This window comes from Saimiri boliviensis, chromosome 17, assembly GCF_048565385.1.
Source record: "Saimiri boliviensis isolate mSaiBol1 chromosome 17, mSaiBol1.pri, whole genome shotgun sequence".
Lineage (NCBI taxonomy): Eukaryota > Metazoa > Chordata > Mammalia > Primates > Cebidae > Saimiri > Saimiri boliviensis.
This window is the reverse complement of record NC_133465.1, coordinates 5,862,144-5,880,917: the sequence shown is the minus strand read 5'-3', so window position 1 is coordinate 5,880,917 and position 18,774 is coordinate 5,862,144. Positions and strand designations below refer to the sequence as shown.

General features: G+C 44.7%; 1 protein-coding gene across 1 annotated transcript; it reads left to right on the top strand.

Moving 5' to 3' along the window:
- The first annotated feature begins 8,054 nt into the window (after positions 1-8,054).
- SMG8 (SMG8 nonsense mediated mRNA decay factor) lies at positions 8,055-15,372 on the top strand. Its single transcript, XM_039477044.2, has 4 exons — positions 8,055-9,836; positions 11,137-11,282; positions 11,537-12,409; positions 14,646-15,372. Exons 1-4 carry the CDS (start codon positions 8,078-8,080, stop codon positions 14,841-14,843), a joined length of 2,976 nt encoding a protein of 991 aa, XP_039332978.1. The 5' UTR covers positions 8,055-8,077; the 3' UTR covers positions 14,844-15,372.
- Positions 15,373-18,774: the final 3,402 nt, after the last annotated feature.

Below are 18,774 nucleotides of genomic sequence, written 5' to 3'. Positions count from 1 at the left end.
ATGGCACGATCTCGGCTCACCACAACCTCCGCCTCCTGGGTTCAGGCAATTCTCCTATCTCAGCCTCCTGAGTAGCTGGGATTACAGGCACGCACCACCATGCACAGCTAATTTTTTGTATTTTTAGTAGAGACGGGGTTTCACCATGTTGACCAGGATGGTCTCGATCTCTTGACCTCGTGATCCACCCGCCTCGGCCTCCCAAAGTGCTGGGATTACAGGCTTGAGCCACCACGCCCGGCCTCTTTTTTTTTTTTTTTTTTTTTTTTTTTTGAGACAGAGTCTCACTCCGTCACCAGGCGCCAGGCTGGAGTGCAGTGGCACGATCTCGGCTCACTGCAACCTCCGCCTCCCGGGTTCGAGCTCTTCTCCTGCCTCAGCCTCCCGTGCAGCTGGGACTACAGGCGCGTGCTACCACGCCCAGCTGGTTTTTGTATTTTTAGTAGATATGGGGTTTCACCATGTTGGCCAGGATGATCTCTATCTCTTGACCTCGTGGTCCACCCGCCTCAGCCTCCCAAGGTGCTGGGATTACAGGCTTGAGCCACCACACCTGGCCCTTGGTTTTTCTCTTTCTAACCTTTTTTTTTTTTAAACTAGAAATATAATACCTATAGAAAAGTATATGTTGGCTGGGTGTGGTGGCTCATGCCTATAATTCCAGCACTTTGGGAGGCCAAGGCAGGCAAATCACGTGAGGTCAGGAGTTTGAGATCAGTCTGGGCCACGTGGAGAACTTGTCTCTACTAAAAATACAAAACTAGCCGGGCATGGTGGCACATGCCTGTAATCCCAGCTACTCAGGAGGCTGAGGCAGAAGAATTGCTTGAAGCTGGGGGTGGAGATTACAGTGAGCCAAGATGGTGCCACTGTGCTACAGCCTGGGCAACAGTGAGAGACTTCGTCTCAAAAAAAAAAAAAAAAGGCCTTGGGCCATGCACAGTGGCTCACACCTGTAATCTCAGCACTTTGGGAGGCCAAGGCAAGTGGATCACTTGAGGTCAGGAGTTTGAGATCAGCCTGGCAAACATGGTGAAACTCCATTGCTACCCAAAAAATTACATAAAAATTATCCAGGTGTGATGGTGTGTGCCTATAGTCCCAGCTTCTCAGGAGTCTGAGGCATGAGAGTCACATGAATCCTAGAGGTGGAGGTTGCAGTGAGCCAAGATCATACCACTGCACTCCAGTCTGGGCAACAGAGTGAGACCTTGTCTCAAAAAAGAAAAAAAAGAAAAGAAAAATGCTTTATGGCCCAGTGCAGTGGCTCACACCTGTAATCCTAGCAATTTGGGAGGCTGAGGCAGGAGGATCACTTGAGGGCAAGAGTTCAAAACCAGTCTGGGCAACATTGCCAGACCCCCATCTCTAAAAAAAAAAATTAGGCCGGGCGCCGTGGCTCAAGCCTGTAATCCCAGCACTTTGGGAGGCCGAGGCAGGTGGATCATGAGGTCAAGAGATCGAGACCATCCTGGTCAACATGGTGAAACCCCGTCTCTACTAAAAATACAAAAATTAGCTGGGCATGGTGGCGCGTGCCTATAATCCCAGTTACTCAGGAGGCTGAGGCAGGAGAATTGCCTGAACCCAGGAGGCGGAGGTTGCGGTGAGCCGAGATCGCGCCATTGCACTCCAGCCTGGGTAACAAGAGTGAAACTCCATCTCAAAAAAAAAAAAATTAGCTGGGCCTAGTAGTGTGTGCCTGTAGTCCCAGCTACTCAGGAGACTGACGTGGGAGAATCACCTGAGCCCAGAAGGTTGAGGCTGCAGTGCGCCATGTTCATACTACCTGCACTCCAGTCTGCTGGTCACAGAGCAAAACTCTGTCTTAAAAAAAAAAAAAAAAAAATGCTTTGCTATATAATGAAGCCAGGCAAGAAAAAAGTTCTATGGGAATCGTATAGATAAACATTGTACCAGTGTTAAATGTGTTCTACCTTACATCTTTTAAATAAAGATTAATAAAAGTTTTGGTTTTTCTCTTTTTAACCTTTTTAAAACTAGAAATATGATACCTATAGAAAAGTATACAATAAATATAGAAAATATATATAAATTCAAAAATTAAGACCAGTTGTGGTGTGGCTCACACCTATAATCCCAGCGCTTTGGGAGGCGGACGTGGCCGATGTGGGGTTGGGAGTTCGAGACCATCCTGGCCAACATGGTGAAACCCCATCTCTACTAAAAATATAAAATTAGCTGGCATGGTGGCACATGCTTGTAATCCTAGCTCCTTGGGAAGCTGAGGCAGGACAACTGCTTGAACCCAGAAGGCAGAGGCTACAGTGAGCACAAATAGCACTACTGTACTCCAGCCTGGGCAACAGAGTGAAACTGTCTCAAAAAAAAAAAAAAAAAATAGGTGGGGGTGGGGGGTGGTGCATAGTTGAAGGGCCAGGTGCAGTGCCTCACACCTGTAATCCCAGCACTTTGGGAGGCTGAGGCAGGTGAATGACATGAGGTCAGGAGTTTGAGACCAGCCTGGCCAACATGGTGAAAATCCATCTCTACCAAAAATAAAACAGAAAATTAGCAGAGCATGGTGGCGCATGCCTGTAATCCTGGCTACTCAGGAGGCTGAGGCATGAGAATCACTTGAGCCTGAAAGGCAGAGGTTACAATGAGCTCAGATCATGCCACTGCACTCACGCCTGAGCAACAGAGCAAGACACCTTCTTTAAAAAAAAAAAAAAAAAAAAAAAAAAAATCACCAAGGGCAGGCTGCAGTGGCTCACTTCTGTAATCCAAGGACTTTGGGAGGCCAAGGCTGGCAGATCATTTGATGTCAGAAGTTCAAGACCAGCCTGGCCAATACGGCAAACCCTGTCTCTACAAAAAATACAAAAATTTGCAGGGCATGGTAGGGAGCCTGTAATACCGAAACCTTGGGAGGCTGAGGCAGAATTGCTTGAACCTGGGAGGTGGAGTCTGCAGTGAGCTGAGATTGTGCCACTGCACTCCAGTCTGGGCAACAGAGCAACACTCTGTCCAAAAATATATATATTTATATATAACAAAAACACTCAGAACCACCAAAAAATACGTGATTAGTGTCCTCAGAAGCTCTACCTGTCTCCTATCATAATCCCGTTAAATAATCACTGACTTGTTTAATACAATAAATATTTCCTTGCTTTTACTAAGAACACACCCCAAAATGCTATGGTTTATTTTGCTTGCGTTTGAACTCTACAGAAACAGCAGTGGGAGAGAGATCCAAGATGGCTGATCACTAGCAGCTCGGGATTGTAGCTCCCAGTGAAAGCGCAAACAACGAGAGGACGCCACACCTTCACATGAATTCTGGTTGCTCACGCACCAGGAGATTCCCAGCGGAGGAGCCCCACGGGTCGCCAGCGTGACTCTTGCGACCGGCGAGGCGGTTTTGCCGGCGCCTCGGAGCGTCGGTTCTTGGTACAGAGTCAGAAAAGCACCATCAATCTTAACGCCGCTGATTTAGTCGGCGCAGTGGGTTGCTCAGATTTCAGCGCTGAGAATCAATAAGTTGGACGTCCACTCAGAAACCCAATTACAAAGACGGTAATTATAAAGACCACAGATGGATAAATCTACAACGAAGGGAAGAAAACAGTCAAAAAAGGCTGAGAATACCTGAGATCAGAACGCCTCTCCCTCAGCAGGGGATCCCCGTTCCTCATCAGCAACAGAACAAGGCTTGATCGAGAACGAGTGTGTTCCAATTACAGAAGCAGGCTTAAAAATGTGGATAATAAGAAACTTCTGTGAATTAAAAGAACTTGTTCTAACACAATCTAAAGAAACTAAGAACTTTGAAAAAAGGTTTGACGAAATGTCAACAAGAATACAAAATTTAGAGAGGAAAATAAGTGAATTGATGGAGCTGAAAAACACAATACGAGAACTACATGAAGTGTGCACAAGTTTTAACAGCCGAATTGATCAAGCAGAAGAAAGGATATCAGCGGTCGAAGACCAACTCAATGAAATAAAACAAGAAGACAAGATTAGAGAAAAAAGGATAAAAAGGAACGAGCAAAGTCTCCAGGAAATATGGGACTATGTGAAAAGACCTAATCTACGCTTTATAGGTGTACCTGAATGTGACGAAGAGAATGAATCCAAGCTGGAAAATACGCTTCAGGACATTATTCAGGAAAATGTTCCCAACTTAGTAAGACAGGATAATATTCAACTCCAGGTAATACAGAGAACACCACAAAGATATTCCTCAAGAAGAGCAACTCCAAGGCACATAATCGTCAGATTCACCAGGGTTGAAATGAAGGAGAAAATACTAAGGGCAGCCACAGAGAAAGGTCAGGTTACCCACAAAGGGAAGGAAGCCTATCAGACTTACAGCAGATCTCTCAGCAGAAACCCTACAAGCCAGAAGAGTGGGGACCAATATTCAACATCCTTAAAGAAAAGAACTTTCAACTAAGAATTTCACATCCAGCCAAACTAAGCTTCATAAGTGAAGGAAAAATAAAGTCTTTTGTGAACAAGCAAGCACTCAGAGAATTCATCACTACCAGGCCTGCTTTACAAGAGCTTCTGAAAGAACCACTACACATAGAAAGGAAGAAACAGTATCAGCCTTTCTAAAAAATATCAAAAAGTAAAGAACATCAATATAATGAAGAATTTACATCAACTAATGGGCAAAATAGCCAGCTCATATTAAATGGCAGTATTAAACTCACATATATCATTATTATTATTATTATTATTTTTTTTTTTTTTTGAGACGGAGTTTCGCTCTTGTTACCCAGGCTGGAGTGCAATGGCGCGATCTCGGCTCACTGCAACCTCCGCCTCCTGGGCTCAGGCAATTCTCCTGCCTCAGCCTCCTGAGTAGCTGGGATTACAGGCACAAGCCACCATGCCCAGCTAATTTTTTGCACCTTTAGTAGAGACGGGGTTTCACCATGTTGACCAGGATGGTCTCGATCTCTCAACCTCGTGATCCACCCGCCTCGGCCTCCCAAAGTGCTGGGATTACAGGCTTGAGCCACCGCGCCCGGCCTTATCATTATTAATTCTAAATTTAAATTGACTAAATTCCCCAATTCAAAGACAGACAGGCAATTTGGACAAAAAACTAAAACCCATCTGTATGCTGCATCCAGACCCATCTCACATTCAAGGATACACAAAGACTCAAAACAAGGGATGGAGAGAGATTTACCAACCAGAGAGCAAAAATAAATAAATAAAAAGCAGAAGTTACAATTTTTGCCTCTGATAAAATAGTCTTTAAAGCAACAAAGATCAAAAGAAGCAAAGAAGGACATTATATAACGATAAAAGAATCAACGCAACAACAAGAAGAGTTAAAGATCCTAAATATACACGCACCCAATACAGGAATACCCAGACATACAAGACTTATAAAGAGACTTAGACTCCCACACAATAATAGCGGGAGACTTCAACATTAATATTAGACAGATCAAAGCGACAGAAAATTAACAACGATATCCAAGACTTGAACTCAGATCTGGAACAAGTAAACGTAATTAACATTTATAGAACTCTCCACTTTACACAAAATATACACTCTTATCAGTACCACATCATATCAACTTAGAAGTTTAAACGAAATGTTGGTTGGCTCCTTGTTTGTTATTCTCTTCCCTCATTTTCTTTCATGTCTCCATTATTAAGCACAATTATAGGCATACCCATATTTAGACTGCATTCTAGCCCGCGCAACAAAGCAATACCCCCATCCTCTCTCCCTCTTCCTCTTTCTCTTTCTTCCTCTTCTTTATTCTTTTTCTTATTATTCTTTTTTTCTTTCTAAAAATAAACAAAATAATAATAAAAAAAGATCGTACTACTGTACTCCTGCCTGAGTGACAGCAAAACTCCATAAAAAAAAAGAAAAGAAAAGAAATAGCCGGGCGCGGTGGCTCAAGCCTGTAATTCCAGCACTTTGGGAGGCCGAGGCGGGTGGATCACGAGGTCAAGAGATCGAGACCATGCTGGTCAACATGGTGAAACCCCGTCTCTACTAAAAATACAAAAAATTAGCTGGGCATGGTGGTGCGTGCCTGTAATCCCAGCTACTGAGGAGGCTGAGGCAGGAGAATTGCCTGAACCCAGGAGGCGGAGGTTGTGGTGAGTCGAGATCCTGCCATTGCACTCCAGCCTGGGTAACAAGAGCGAAACTCCGTCTCAAAAAAAAAAAAAAAAAAAAAAGAAAGAAATAGCATCAGGCCGGGCCCAGTGACTCACATCTGTAATCCTAGCACTTTGGGAGCCCACGTCGGGCAGATCACAAGGTCAAGAGATCGAGACCATCCTGGCCAACATGGTGAAACCCCGTCTCTACTAAAAATTCAAAAATTAGCTGGGTGTGGTGGTGCGTGCCTGTAATCCCAACTGTTTGGGAGGCTGAGGCAGGAGAATCACTTTAACCCTGGAGTCAGAGGTTGCAGTGAGCTGAGATTGCACTACTGCATTCCAGCCTGGCCATAGAGACTCTGTCTGAAAAAAAAGAAAAAAGAAAAAAGAAAAGAAAACAAAAGAATCATACGGTATATATACTTGTCTTTCTGATTTCTTTTAATCAACATTTATTTTGATTCGGCCATGTTAATGTATAGAACTAGGGATAATTTTTTTTAGATTTAAAGATTTTTACTTTTTTACAAAACCCCAAAATAAACATGTTATAATTGTACATTTAAATCTGGTTGTAAGTTTTATCCTGGCAGCTATTTGTCAATATGCCCACTAGTAAGAGAGGATCTGCAAGTTATAATTTATACACAAAGATATTTCACAGATTTTCTTTTTTTTTTTTTTTTTTTTTTTTTGAGACGGAGTCTAGCTCTGTTGCCCAGACTGGAGTACAGTGGTGAAATCTCGGCTCACTGCAACCTCCACCTGTCGGGTTTGAGCAATTCTCCAGCCTCAGCCTCCTGAGTAGCTGGAACCACGGGTGTGTGCCACCATGCCCGGCTAATTTTTGTACTTTTTTTTTTTTTTTTTTTTTTTTGGAGACGGAGTTTCGCTCTTGTTCCCCAGGCTGGAGTGCAATGGCACGATCTCGGCTCACCGCAACCTCCGCCTCCTGGGTTCAAGCAATTCTCCTGCCTCAGCCTCCTGAGTAGCTGGGATTACAGGCACGCGCCACCATGCCCAGCTAATTTTTTGTATTTTTAGTAGAGACGGGGTTTCACCTTGTTGACCAGGATGGTCTCGATCTCTCGACCTCGTGATCCACCCGCCTCGGCCTCCCAAAGTGCTGGGACTACAGGCTTGTGCCACCGCGCCCGGCCCAATTTTTGTATTTTTAATAATAGAGATGGTGTTTCACCATGTTGAGCAGGCTGGTCTCGAACTCATGACCTCAAGTAATCCACTCACTTCTGCCTCCCAAAGTGCTGGGATTACACCATGCCGGCCAAAATTTTCTTTTTTCTTTTTCTTTTTCTTTATTTTTTAAGACGGGGTTTCACCATGTTGGTCAGGCTGGTCTTGAACTCCCAATCTCAAGTGATCCGCCCGCCTTGGCCTCCAAAGTGCTTGGATTACAGGCGTGAGCCACTGCGCCCGGCCTCTTTTTTCTTTTCTTTCTTCTTTTTTTTTAATTTGAGCGGAGTTTCACTCTTGTTGCCCAGGCTGGAGTGCAGTGGCACAATCTCTGCTCACTGCAACCTCTGCCTCCCAGGTTCAAACGATTTTCCTACCTCAGCCTCCTGAGTTGCTGGGATTACAGGTGCCTGCCACCACACCCGGCTAGTTTTTGAAGTTTTAGTAGAGACGGAGATTCACAATTTTGGCCAGGCTGTTCTCGAACTCCTGACCTCCTGTGATCCGCCCCCACCCTTGGCCTCCCAAAGTGCTGGGATTACAGGCGCGAGCTACCGCGGCCGGCCCCAGTGTTTTTATTTCGTTTTGTTTTTGACGTCTCAATTCCTACAGTTGAGGAAACACTTCAACTGGGAGAAGAGAGGCAGGAGGCGGAACCCAAGTGAGGGGAAAGCCGGAAGTGAAGACGCGGGGGAAGGATTTTGACATGGGACAGAAGCCGGTCGGTTTTACTAGCGGACCGGAAGGACTCTAGAGAAGGTTCTGCACCATGGCGGGTCCTGTGAGCTTGCGAGAGCTGCTAATGGGAGCCTCAGCCTGGGTGGGTTCTGAAAGTCCCGTAGGGTCCCCTACTGAGGGCGGAGGGAGCGCGGCTGGCGGGCCGGAGCCTCCATGGCGGGAGGATGAGATCTGCGTTGTGGGAATCTTCGGCAAGACGGCTCTACGCCTGAATTCCGAGAAGTTCTCTCTTGTGAATACGGTGTGTGACCGACAGGTCTTTCCCCTCTTTCGCCACCAAGATCCTGGGGATCCAGGGCCTGGAATCAGGACTGAGGCTAGCGCCGTGGGCGAGGCCGGTGGAGCCGGGGACCCTGGGGCTGCAGCCGGGGATCCAGGTCGGGGAAGTGGAGCTACCGCGGAAGGTAACCGAACTGAGGCAGGCTCCCAGGACTACAGCCTTCTGCAGGCCTACTACAATCAGGAAAGTAAAGTTCTGTATCTTCTCCTCACTTCCATCTGTGACAATTCACAGCTTCTGCGGGCTTGTCGGGCTCTTCAGAGCGGGGAAGCTGGAGGTGGACTCTCTTTGCCTCATGCAGAAGCACACGAATTTTGGAAGCATCAAGAGAAGCTGCAGTGCCTCAGTCTCCTTTACCTATTCTCTGTCTGTCATATCTTGCTTCTGGTCCATCCCACTTGTTCGTTTGATATCACTTACGATCGAGTATTCAGAGCCCTGGATGGTCTGAGACAGAAAGTCCTGCCACTCCTTAAAACAGCTATTAAGGATTGTCCAGTTGGCAAAGACTGGAAGCTAAACTGCCGACCTTGCCCACCTAGACTCCTTTTCCTCTTTCAACTCAATGGAGCCCTCAAGGTTGAACCTCCTCGGAACCAAGACCCAGCTCATCCAGACAAGCCCAAGAAACATTCTCCCAAAAGGAGACTGCAGCATGCCCTGGAAGACCAGATCTATAGAATCTTCCGAAAGAGTCGTGTCTTGACTAATCAGAGCATCAACTGCCTCTTTACTGTGCCTGCCAACCAAGCTTTTGTGTACATAGTACCCGGAAGCCAGGAGGAGGACCCAGTAGGTATGTTGCTGGACCAACTTAGGAGTCATTGTACTGTGAAGGACCCGGAATCTTTGCTGGTGCCTGCACCCCTTTCTGGGCCTAGGCGATACCAGGTGATGAGGCAGCACAGCCGCCAGCAACTTTCCTTTCATATTGACAGCAGCAGTTCCAGTTCTTCAGGCCAGCTAGTGGATTTCACTCTTCGGGAATTCCTATGGCAGCATGTGGAGCTAGTCCTAAGCAAGAAAGGTTTCGATGACAGTGTGGGCAGGAACCCACAGCCTTCCCATTTTGAACTTCCTACTTATCAGAAGTGGATCTCAGCAGCTTCAAAACTATATGAAGTGGCTATTGATGGGAAAGAGGAGGACTTGAGCTCACCCACTGGGGAGCTAACATCTAAGATTTTAAGCAGTATTAAAGTCTTGGAAGGGTTTTTGGATATTGACACAAAGTTCTCAGAAAACCGATGCCAAAAAGCTTTACCCATGGCCCACAGTGCCTACCAGTCAAATTTGCCTCATAATTACACAATGACTGTCCATAAGAATCAGCTTGCCCAGGCGCTTCGAGTGTACAGTCAACATGCTAGAGGTCCAGCATTTCACAAATACGCCATGCAGTTACATGAGGACTGCTACAAATTTTGGAGCAATGGCCATCAGCTCTGTGAGGAGAGGAGTTTAACTGATCAACACTGTGTACACAAATTTCACTCATTACCTAAATCAGGTAGCTAAATTTTTTTCCTCATTTTGAAATAAACACTTGGAGCTGTGTTTTCATTCTTGTTTTAAGATAGTTCACTATGTACTGATATTTTAGAAAGAGCCCTACAGAAAGTCAGGTGCATCAACTATACGACTTCTCTCTTGCTACGAAAGGAAAATATCAGCTGTGACTACTTTCTTTTTGTTGTTGTTGTTGTTTAAAGAATGAGTCCTAGTGAATTGGTAAATGAGAACTAGTAAGTAGTACAAAATTTCAGACGTTTCATATTAATATTTTTGCCTTGGAGAATTTGTTAAACTAAATGAATGTTATCTTAGATCACTGTGATGATGATAGCAGGAGGAAAAAAATCACTTAAAAACTATAAATTTCTGGGGCAGGGTGGGGGCTGCACCTGCTTGAGGAGTCCAGTGCTGGTCTTCATGCACCCAAGCGTTTTAAAATTATATAAATAATAAAAATATAAAAACTCTAAACTTTAGATGTATAATATAATTTTTTTTTTTTTTTTTTTTTTGAGACGGAGTTTGGCTCTTGTTACCCAGGCTGGAGTGCAATGGCGCAATCTCGGCTCACTGCAACCTCCGCCTCCTGGGTTCAGGCAATTCTCCTGCCTCAGCCTCCTGAGTAGCTGGGATTACAGGCACGCGCCACCATGCCCAGCTAATTTTTTTGTATTTTTAGTAGAGACGGGGTTTCACCATGTTGACCGGGATGGTCTCGATCTCTCGACCTCGTGATCCACCCGCCTCGGCCTCCCAAAGCGCTGGGATTACAGGCTTGAGCCACCGCGCCCGGCCTAATATAATTATTTTATATGTTTTCTTTTTTTTTTTTTTTTTTTTTTGAGACGGAGTTTCGCTCTTGTTACCCAGGCTGGAGTGCAGTGGCGTGATCTCGGCTCACTGCAACCTCCGCCTCCTGGGTTCAGGCAATTCTCCTGCCTCAGCCTCCTGAGTAGCTGGGATTACAGGCATGCGCCACCATGCCCACCTGATTTTTTGTATTTTTAGTAGAGACGGGGTTTCACCATGTTGACCAGGATGGTCTCGATCTCTTGACCTCGTGATCCACCCGCCTCGGCCTCCCAAAGTGCTGGGATTACAGGCTTGAGCCACCACGCCCGGCTATTTTATATATTTTCACTTGCTTCTTCTGTTATGTGAATTTAGTTAAGGTTTTTGTTTTTCTTTCCAAAGAACTATTTGGAGTATTTGTGGTGTTAGATGTTGTAGAATGCAAAGTAAATTTGACTGTGCATTGCATTTGTGAAATTAATAGTGGCTGTTATATTTTCCAGGAGAAAAACCAGAGGCTGATAGAAATCCCCCTGTGCTATATCACAATAGCCGAGCTCGATCTACTGGTGCTTGTAACTGTGGAAGGAAACAAGCACCTCGAGATGATCCCTTTGATATCAAAGCAGCCAACTATGACTTTTATCAGGTAGACTCTGAATTTTTTCTTCTTCCTCTTCTGTCTTTTTTTGTTGTTGTTGTTAAATATCATCTGAGTAAGAACATATTTTCAATAGCAGAATAAGTAGAAAAGCAAATTCAACTGCAGTATAATATATAAACAATAGCAAGTTCTTTACATGTAAATATTTGCTTACACAGCATTTATTGATCTTGTTAGAGTGAAGAATGTATTATTTAAGACGAAAAAAAATTACTGGATTTTTTTTCTTCCCCCTATAGCTTCTGGAAGAAAAATGTTGTGGAAAATTAGATCATATCAATTTCCCAGTATTTGAACCAAGTACTCCGGATCCTGCTCCTGCTAAAAATGAATCTTCTCCTGCTCCTCCGGATTCAGATGCTGATAAACTTAAAGAAAAAGAACCTCAAACCCAAGGAGAGAGCACAAGCCTGAGTTTAGCTTTGAGTTTGGGCCAGTCCACAGATAGCTTAGGTACCTATCCAGCTGATCCACAAGCAGGAGGAGATAATGCAGAAGTTCACGGTCAAGTAGAAGTGAAAACTGAGAAGAGACCCAACTTGGTTGATCGACAGGCATCCACAGTTGAGTATCTCCCAGGCATGCTACATTCCAACTGCCCTAAAGGTCTGCTACCCAAGTTCTCCAGCTGGTCTTTGGTTAAACTAGGCCCTGCTAAGTCTTACAACTTTCATACAGGTTTGGACCAACAGGGCTTCATCCCAGGAACAAATTATCTTATGCCTTGGGACATTGTCATCAGGACTAGAGCTGAAGACGAAGGAGACTTAGACACAAATTCTTGGCCTGCTCCAAATAAAGCTATTCCTGGAAAGAGAAGTGCAGTTGTAATGGGAAGAGGAAGACGGCGAGATGACATAGCTCGAGCTTTTGTGGGTTTTGAATATGAAGACTCTCGAGGTCGGAGATTCATGTGCTCTGGGCCTGACAAAGTAATGAAAGTAATGGGAAGTGGGCCAAAGGAATCAGCTTTAAAAGCCCTAAATAGCGACATGCCCTTATATATTCTGTCATCCTCTCAAGGTAGAGGGCTGAAACCTCATTATGCTCAACTTATGAGGCTTTTTGTTGTGGTTCCTGATGCTCCTTTGCAGATAATATTAATGCCTCAGGTAAGAAATATAACCCTCTGCCGCCCCAAACAAGTAAAAAAAAAAGAGCTGATATTTGTTTTGGTTTTAAAAAGTACAGGTTAGTATCAAAACTAATTGTTTCAGGCTAAGGACAGTGGCTCATGCTTGTAATCCCAGAACTTTGGGAGGCCATGGTGGGAGGATTGCTTGAGCTCAGGAGTTTAAGACCAGCCTGGGCAACATAGTGAGACTTGCATCTCTACAAAAAAATTTAAAAACTAAGCTGGGTGCAGTGACTCACACCTATAATCCCAGCACTTTGGGGTGCTGAGGTGGGCAGATCCCCTGAGATTGGTAGTTCAAGACCACACCGACCAACATGAAGAAACCTTGCCTTTCAAAAAAAAAAAAAAAAAAATGTGATTGGGCCGGGCTCGGTGGCTCACACCTGTAATCCCAGCACTTTGTGAGGCCGAGGCGGGCAGATCACCTGAGGTCAGGAGTTTGAGACCAGACTGACCAACATGGTGAAACCCCATCTTTAAAAAAAAAAGAAAAAGTAAAAAAAATGTGATTAAAATTTTTTTTTTTTTGAGATGGAGTTTCGCTGTTGTTACTCAGGCTGGAGTGCAGTGGCGCGATCTCGGCTCACCGCAACCTCCGCCTCCTGGGTTCAGGCAATTCTCCTGCCTCAGCCTCCTGAGTAGCTGGGATTACAGGCACGTGCCACCATGCCCAGCTAATTTTTTGTATTTTTAGTAGAGACGGGGTTTCACCATGTTGACCAGGATGGTCTCGATCTCTTGACCTCATGATCTGCCCGCCTTGGCCTCCCAAAGTGCTGGGATTACAGGCTTGAGCCACTGCGCCCAGCCGATTAAAAAAAATTTATTTAAACTTATTATTTTATTAAACAAGTCTTGGCCGGGCGCGGTGGCTCAAGCCTGTAATCCCAGCACTTTGGGAGGCCGAGGCGGGCGGATCACGAGGTCGAGAGATCGAGACCATCCTGGTCAAAATGGTGAAACCCCATCTCTACTAAAAATACAAAAAATTAGCTGGGCATGGTGGCACGTGCCTGTAATCCCAGCTACTCAGGAGGCTGAGGCAGGAGAATTGCTTGAACCCAGGAGGCGGAGGTTGCGGTGAGCCGAGATTGCGCCATTGTACTCCAGCCTGGGTAACAAGAGTGAAACTCCGTCTCAAAAAAAAAAAAAAAAAGTCTTAAATACCATCATTCTTTAAAAAAAATACATTGTGGACATTTTAGTTAATTCACATTATCATTTCACATCATTTCATTGAAAGGCAGAGCTTTAAGTTAAAATTCTGGAGAAAAGGCCATGTGCAGTGGCTCACCTGAGATCAGGAGTTCGAGACCAACCTGGGCAACATGACAAAACCCATCTCCAGCCTGGTGACAGAATGAGACTGTGTCCCCTCCCCCCGCAAAAGAAAAGTTCTGGAGAAAAGCAGAATAATATTAGAGACTAAATAATATAATATTGGATACAGTTAGAGTAGGAGTGTACCCATATCTGCTTAATCTTATGTACTCTTTTATTTATTTGTGGTTTTTTTTTTGAGACAGAGTCTTTTTTTTTTTTTTTTTTTTTTGAGGTGGAGTTTCGCTCTTGTTACCCAGGCTGGAGTGCAGTGGCACGATCTCGGCTCACCGCAACCTCCGCCTCCTGGGTTCAGGCAATTCTCCTGCCTCAGCCTCCTGACTAGCTGGGATTATAGGCACGCACCACCATGCCCAGCTAATTGTTTGTATTTTTAGTAGAGACGGGGTTTCACCATGTTGACCAGGTTGGTCTCGATCTCTTGACCTCGTGATCCACCCGCCTCGGCCTCCCAAAGTGCTGGGATTACAGGCTTGAGCCACTGCGCCCGGCCGAGACAGAGTCTTGCTCTGTCGCCCAGGCTGGAGGGCAGTGGAGTGATCTCAGCTCACTGCAAACTCCACCTCACAGGTTCAAGCTGTTCTCCTGCCCTAGCCTCCACAGTAACTGGGATTACAGTTACACCACCATGCCTGACTAATTTTTCATATTTTTAGTAAGAGACGGGTTTCGCCATGTTGGTCAGATTGGTCTCAAACTTTTGACCCATGATTCACCCACCTTGGCCTCCTAAAATGCTGGGATTACAGGAGCGAGCCACCACATCTTGCCTTACATGCTCTTTGAACCTATCGTTTGTTTAGGCATTTATCTTTCGCTCGTTTCATATTGACAAATGTAGAAATAATTATATTACCTGTGTTTTTCAGGTTCAACCAGGCCCACCACCATGTCCAGTATTCTACCCAGAAAAACAAGAAATCACCCTTCCACCTGATGGCCTTTGGGTTTTGAGATTTCCGTATGCATACGTGACTGAGAGAGGCCCTTGTTTCCCTCCTAAGGAAAATGTACAGTTAATGAGCTACAAGCTGCTCCGTGGGGTTCTTAAGGCAGTAACACAATAAGTGTTTTCCAGCCAGTTCAATCCTATACTTGAGCTGGTTTTTTTTTTTTTTTTTTTTTTTTTTTTTTTGGAGACAGAGTTTCACTCTTGTTACCCAGGCTGGAGTGCAATGGCGCGATCTCGGCTCACCGCAACCTCCACCTCCTGGGTTCAGGCAATTCTCCTGCCTCAGCCTCCTGAGTAGCTGGGATTACAGGCACACACCACCATGCCCAGCTAATGTTTTGTATTTTTAGTAGAGACGGGGTTTCACCTTGTTGACCAGGATGGTCTTGATCTCTCGACCTCGTGATCCACCCGCCTCAGCCTCCCAAAGTGCTGGGATTACAGGCTTGAGCCACTGTGCCCGGCTTGAGCTGGTTTTTATTTTTGGTATGCGTGGTTATGTTTTTGGTATGTGTTTACTGTGCTTTCGTTACAGACAGTACTTGAAAAATTATTTGTTCCACTATTTCATGATACTGTTATTTATTGTCAGCGTGGCTACAGCTTTCTAATAAAGATTGGTTGTTCTAGAAAACAATAATAAATACATGGATGGTACCTGTTTTTTCTCATTTCTGTTTGACTCTCCATATTTAAACATGTTTCTATTACAACTGAATGTTGTAACAAAAAAAAAAAAAACCAAAAAAACAAACAAAACAACAACAACAAAAAAAAAACAAAAAAAAAACTGAATTTTGCATAACCATTTTGAGCCAAAATATTGTTTTTGCTAAAATGATGTTTTAGCTGGGATTTTTATTAAGATGCTGGTCTTGAAATTATCTTCAAAACGAGTTAGTACATTAGGTTATTTGATAATATGAAGAGATTTGACTTAATTCTAAAAAAAGCACAATTGTTTGACTCACAATTCTGGTACTTTAGTTAAACTGTTTTATTCTTATCTTGGCCTGATGAGATAACCTTATTTTAAATGAATGTTATCTGAACTAAACTTTTTAATCCAATATATAAATGCAGACTTTTTTTTTTTTTTTTTTGAGATGGAATCTTAAGTCTGTCACCCAGGCTGGAATGCAGTGGCTCACTGCAACCTTCGCCTCCCAGGTTCAAGCAATTCTCCTGGCTCAACCTCCCAAGTAGCTGAGATTATAGGTGTGTGCCATCATGCCTAGCTAATTTTTTTTTTTTTTTTTTGAGACAGAGTTTCGCTCTTATTACCCAGGCTGGAGTGCAATGGCACGATCTCTGCTCACCGCAACCTCCGCCTCCTGGCTTCGGGCAATTCTCCTGCCTCAACCTCCTGAGTAGCTGGGATTACAGGCACATGCCATCATGCCCAGCTAATGTTTTGCATTTTTAGTAGAGACGGGGTTTCACCATGTTGACCAGGATGGTCTCGATATTTTGACCTCGTGATCCACCCGCCTCAGCCTCCCAAAGTGCTGGGATTACAGGCTTGAGCCACCGCGCCCGGCCAATACACTTTATTTTTATGATACACGTTTTTTAACACATCTTGCTACATTTAAAGCCATTGTTTTTTGAATTAAAAATATACGGAGGCCAGGTGCGGTGGGTCACGCCTGTAATCCCAGCACTTTGGGAGGCCAAGGTGGACAGATCACTTGAGATCAGGAGTTCAAGACCAACCTAGCCAACATGGTGAAACCCTGTCTCTATTAAAAATAAAAATTACGGTCTGGGCGCGGGGGCTCACATCTATGATCCCAGCACTTTGGGAGGCCAAGGAGGGCGGATCACAAGGTCAAGAGATTGAGACCATCTTGGCCAACATGGTGAAACCCCGTCTCTACTAAAAATGCAAAAATTAGCTGGGTGTGGTAGTGCGCACCTGTAGTTCCAGCTACTAGGGAGGCTGAGGCAGGAGAATCACTTGAACCCGGTGGCAGAGGCTGCAGTGAGCCGAGATGGCACAACTGCACTCTGGCCTGGTGACAGTGTGAGACTGCATCTCAAAAAAAAAAAAAAAAAAAAAAGTTAGCTGGGCGTGGTGGCACGTGCCTATAGTCCCAGCTACTTGGGAAGCTGAGGAAGGAGAATTGCTTGAACCTGGGAGGTGGAGGTTGCAGTGAGCCGAGATGGCGCCACTGCACTCCAGCCTGGGCAACAGAGAGTCTCCATCTCAAAAAAACAAAAAATGATGGGCACCTGTAACCCATCTACTCAGGAGGCTGAGGCTGAGGCTGAGGCATGAGAATCATTTGATTCCAGGAGGCAGAGGCTGCAGGGAGCCGAGATCCAGCCTGGGTGACAGTAAGACTCCATCTCAAAAAAAAAAACATATACACACATACAGAGAAACATGTAACTGGCAGCCAATTTAGAATTGTAATTTAATTAGCTGTATTTTTATGTCTATTGTACTGTAGTTTGATTAGGAAAAGGAGATATGTGAGCCAATATGAAAATATGGTGGCTCATACCTGTAATCCTAGCACTTTGGGAGGCCAAGGCAGGAAGATCCTTTGAGTTCAGGAGTTGGAGACCAGCCTGGGCAACATAGTGAAACCTCATCTCTATTTTTTTTTTAAATTTAAAAAAAAAATTTTATAAAAGAAAATTAGGCCAGGCGCGGTGGCTCAAGCCTGTAATCCCAGCACTTTGGGAGGCCGAGGCGGGTGCATCACGAGGTCAAGAGATTGAGACCATCCTGGTCAATATGGTGAAACCCCGTCTCTACCAAAGGTGCAAAAAATTAGCTGGGCACGGTGGCGCGTGCCTGTAATCCCAGCTACTCCGGAGGCTGAGGCAGGAGAATTGCCTGAACCCAGGAGGCGGAGGTTGCAGTGAGCCGAGATCGCGCCATTGCACTCCAGCCTGGGTAACAAGAGCGAAACTCCGTCTCAAAAAAAAAAAGAAAAGAAAATTAGGCCGGGCGCGGTGGCTCAGGCCTATAATCCCAGCACTTTGGGAGACCGAGGCGGGTGGATCACCAGGTCAAGAAATCAAGACCATCCTGGTCAACATGGTGAAACCCCGTCTATACAAAAAAAAAAAAAAAAGGCCTTATAATTAGGGCTGGGCGTGGTTGCTCATGCCTGTAATCCTCCACCTCCCAGGTTCCAGCGATTCTCCTGCCTCAGCCTCCCAGGCACATGCCACCATGCCCAGCTAATTTTTGTATTTTTAGCAGAGATGGGGTTTCATCATGTTGGCCAGGCTGGTCTCGAATTCCTGACCTCAGGTGATCCACCCTCCTTGACCTCCCAAAGTGCCAGGATTCCAGGCATCAGCCACAATGACTGGCCTATTTTAATTTTTTATAGAGACAAGATCTCTCTATGCTGCACAGGCTGGTCTCAATCAAACTCCCAGGCTCAAGCTGTTCTCCTGCTTCAACTTCTTGAAATGCTGGGATTACAGGTGTGATCCACAGTGCCCAGCCTCTGATTTTTAGAAAGGACTTCATATGTTTGTTTACTTAAAGTTAGGTTTTCTTTTACTAGGGAAGCCCGATTCATAAAAAATAACAATAGCTAGTTATTGAATGGCACACAATAATAGTAGCAGTTTCATGAATATTCACGTATGTAATTTACTAAGCATTTAAAAAAAATTTTTTTATTAAGATGGCGTTTTACCATGTTGGTCAGGCTGGTCTTGAACTCCCCACCTCAGGTGATCTACTGGCCTTGGCCTCCAAAGTGCTTGGATTACAGGTGTAAGCCACCACGCCCGGCCAACTAAGTATTTTATATGCATTATCTCTAATCCTCAAAACATTGCAAAGTAAAAATTATCCCTATTTTATAGATAAGGAAATGAAGGGTTGGAGTAGTTAAACAATTTGTCCAAGGTCGCAAAGCTAGGGAGTGGCATAGTCAGAATTTAAATTCAGAACTCTGCAGTATTTGGGTACTGTGTATGCTAGAAGCCCATTTCTCATCCCTATGCAATATACCCATGTAATAAACCTGCATACCCCTTGAATCTAAAGAAAAGATTAATATCACTATATC

Coding starts and splice junctions, on each gene's coding strand:
- SMG8 (XM_039477044.2), top strand. CDS start 8,078: ATGGCGGGTCCTGTGAGCTTGCGAGAGCTGCTAATGGGAGCCTCAGCC. Junction 9,837..11,136: donor TCACTCATTACCTAAATCAG/GTAGCTAAATTT, acceptor TATATTTTCCAG/GAGAAAAACCAGAGGCTGAT. Junction 12,410..14,645: donor AGATAATATTAATGCCTCAG/GTAAGAAATATA, acceptor TGTGTTTTTCAG/GTTCAACCAGGCCCACCACC.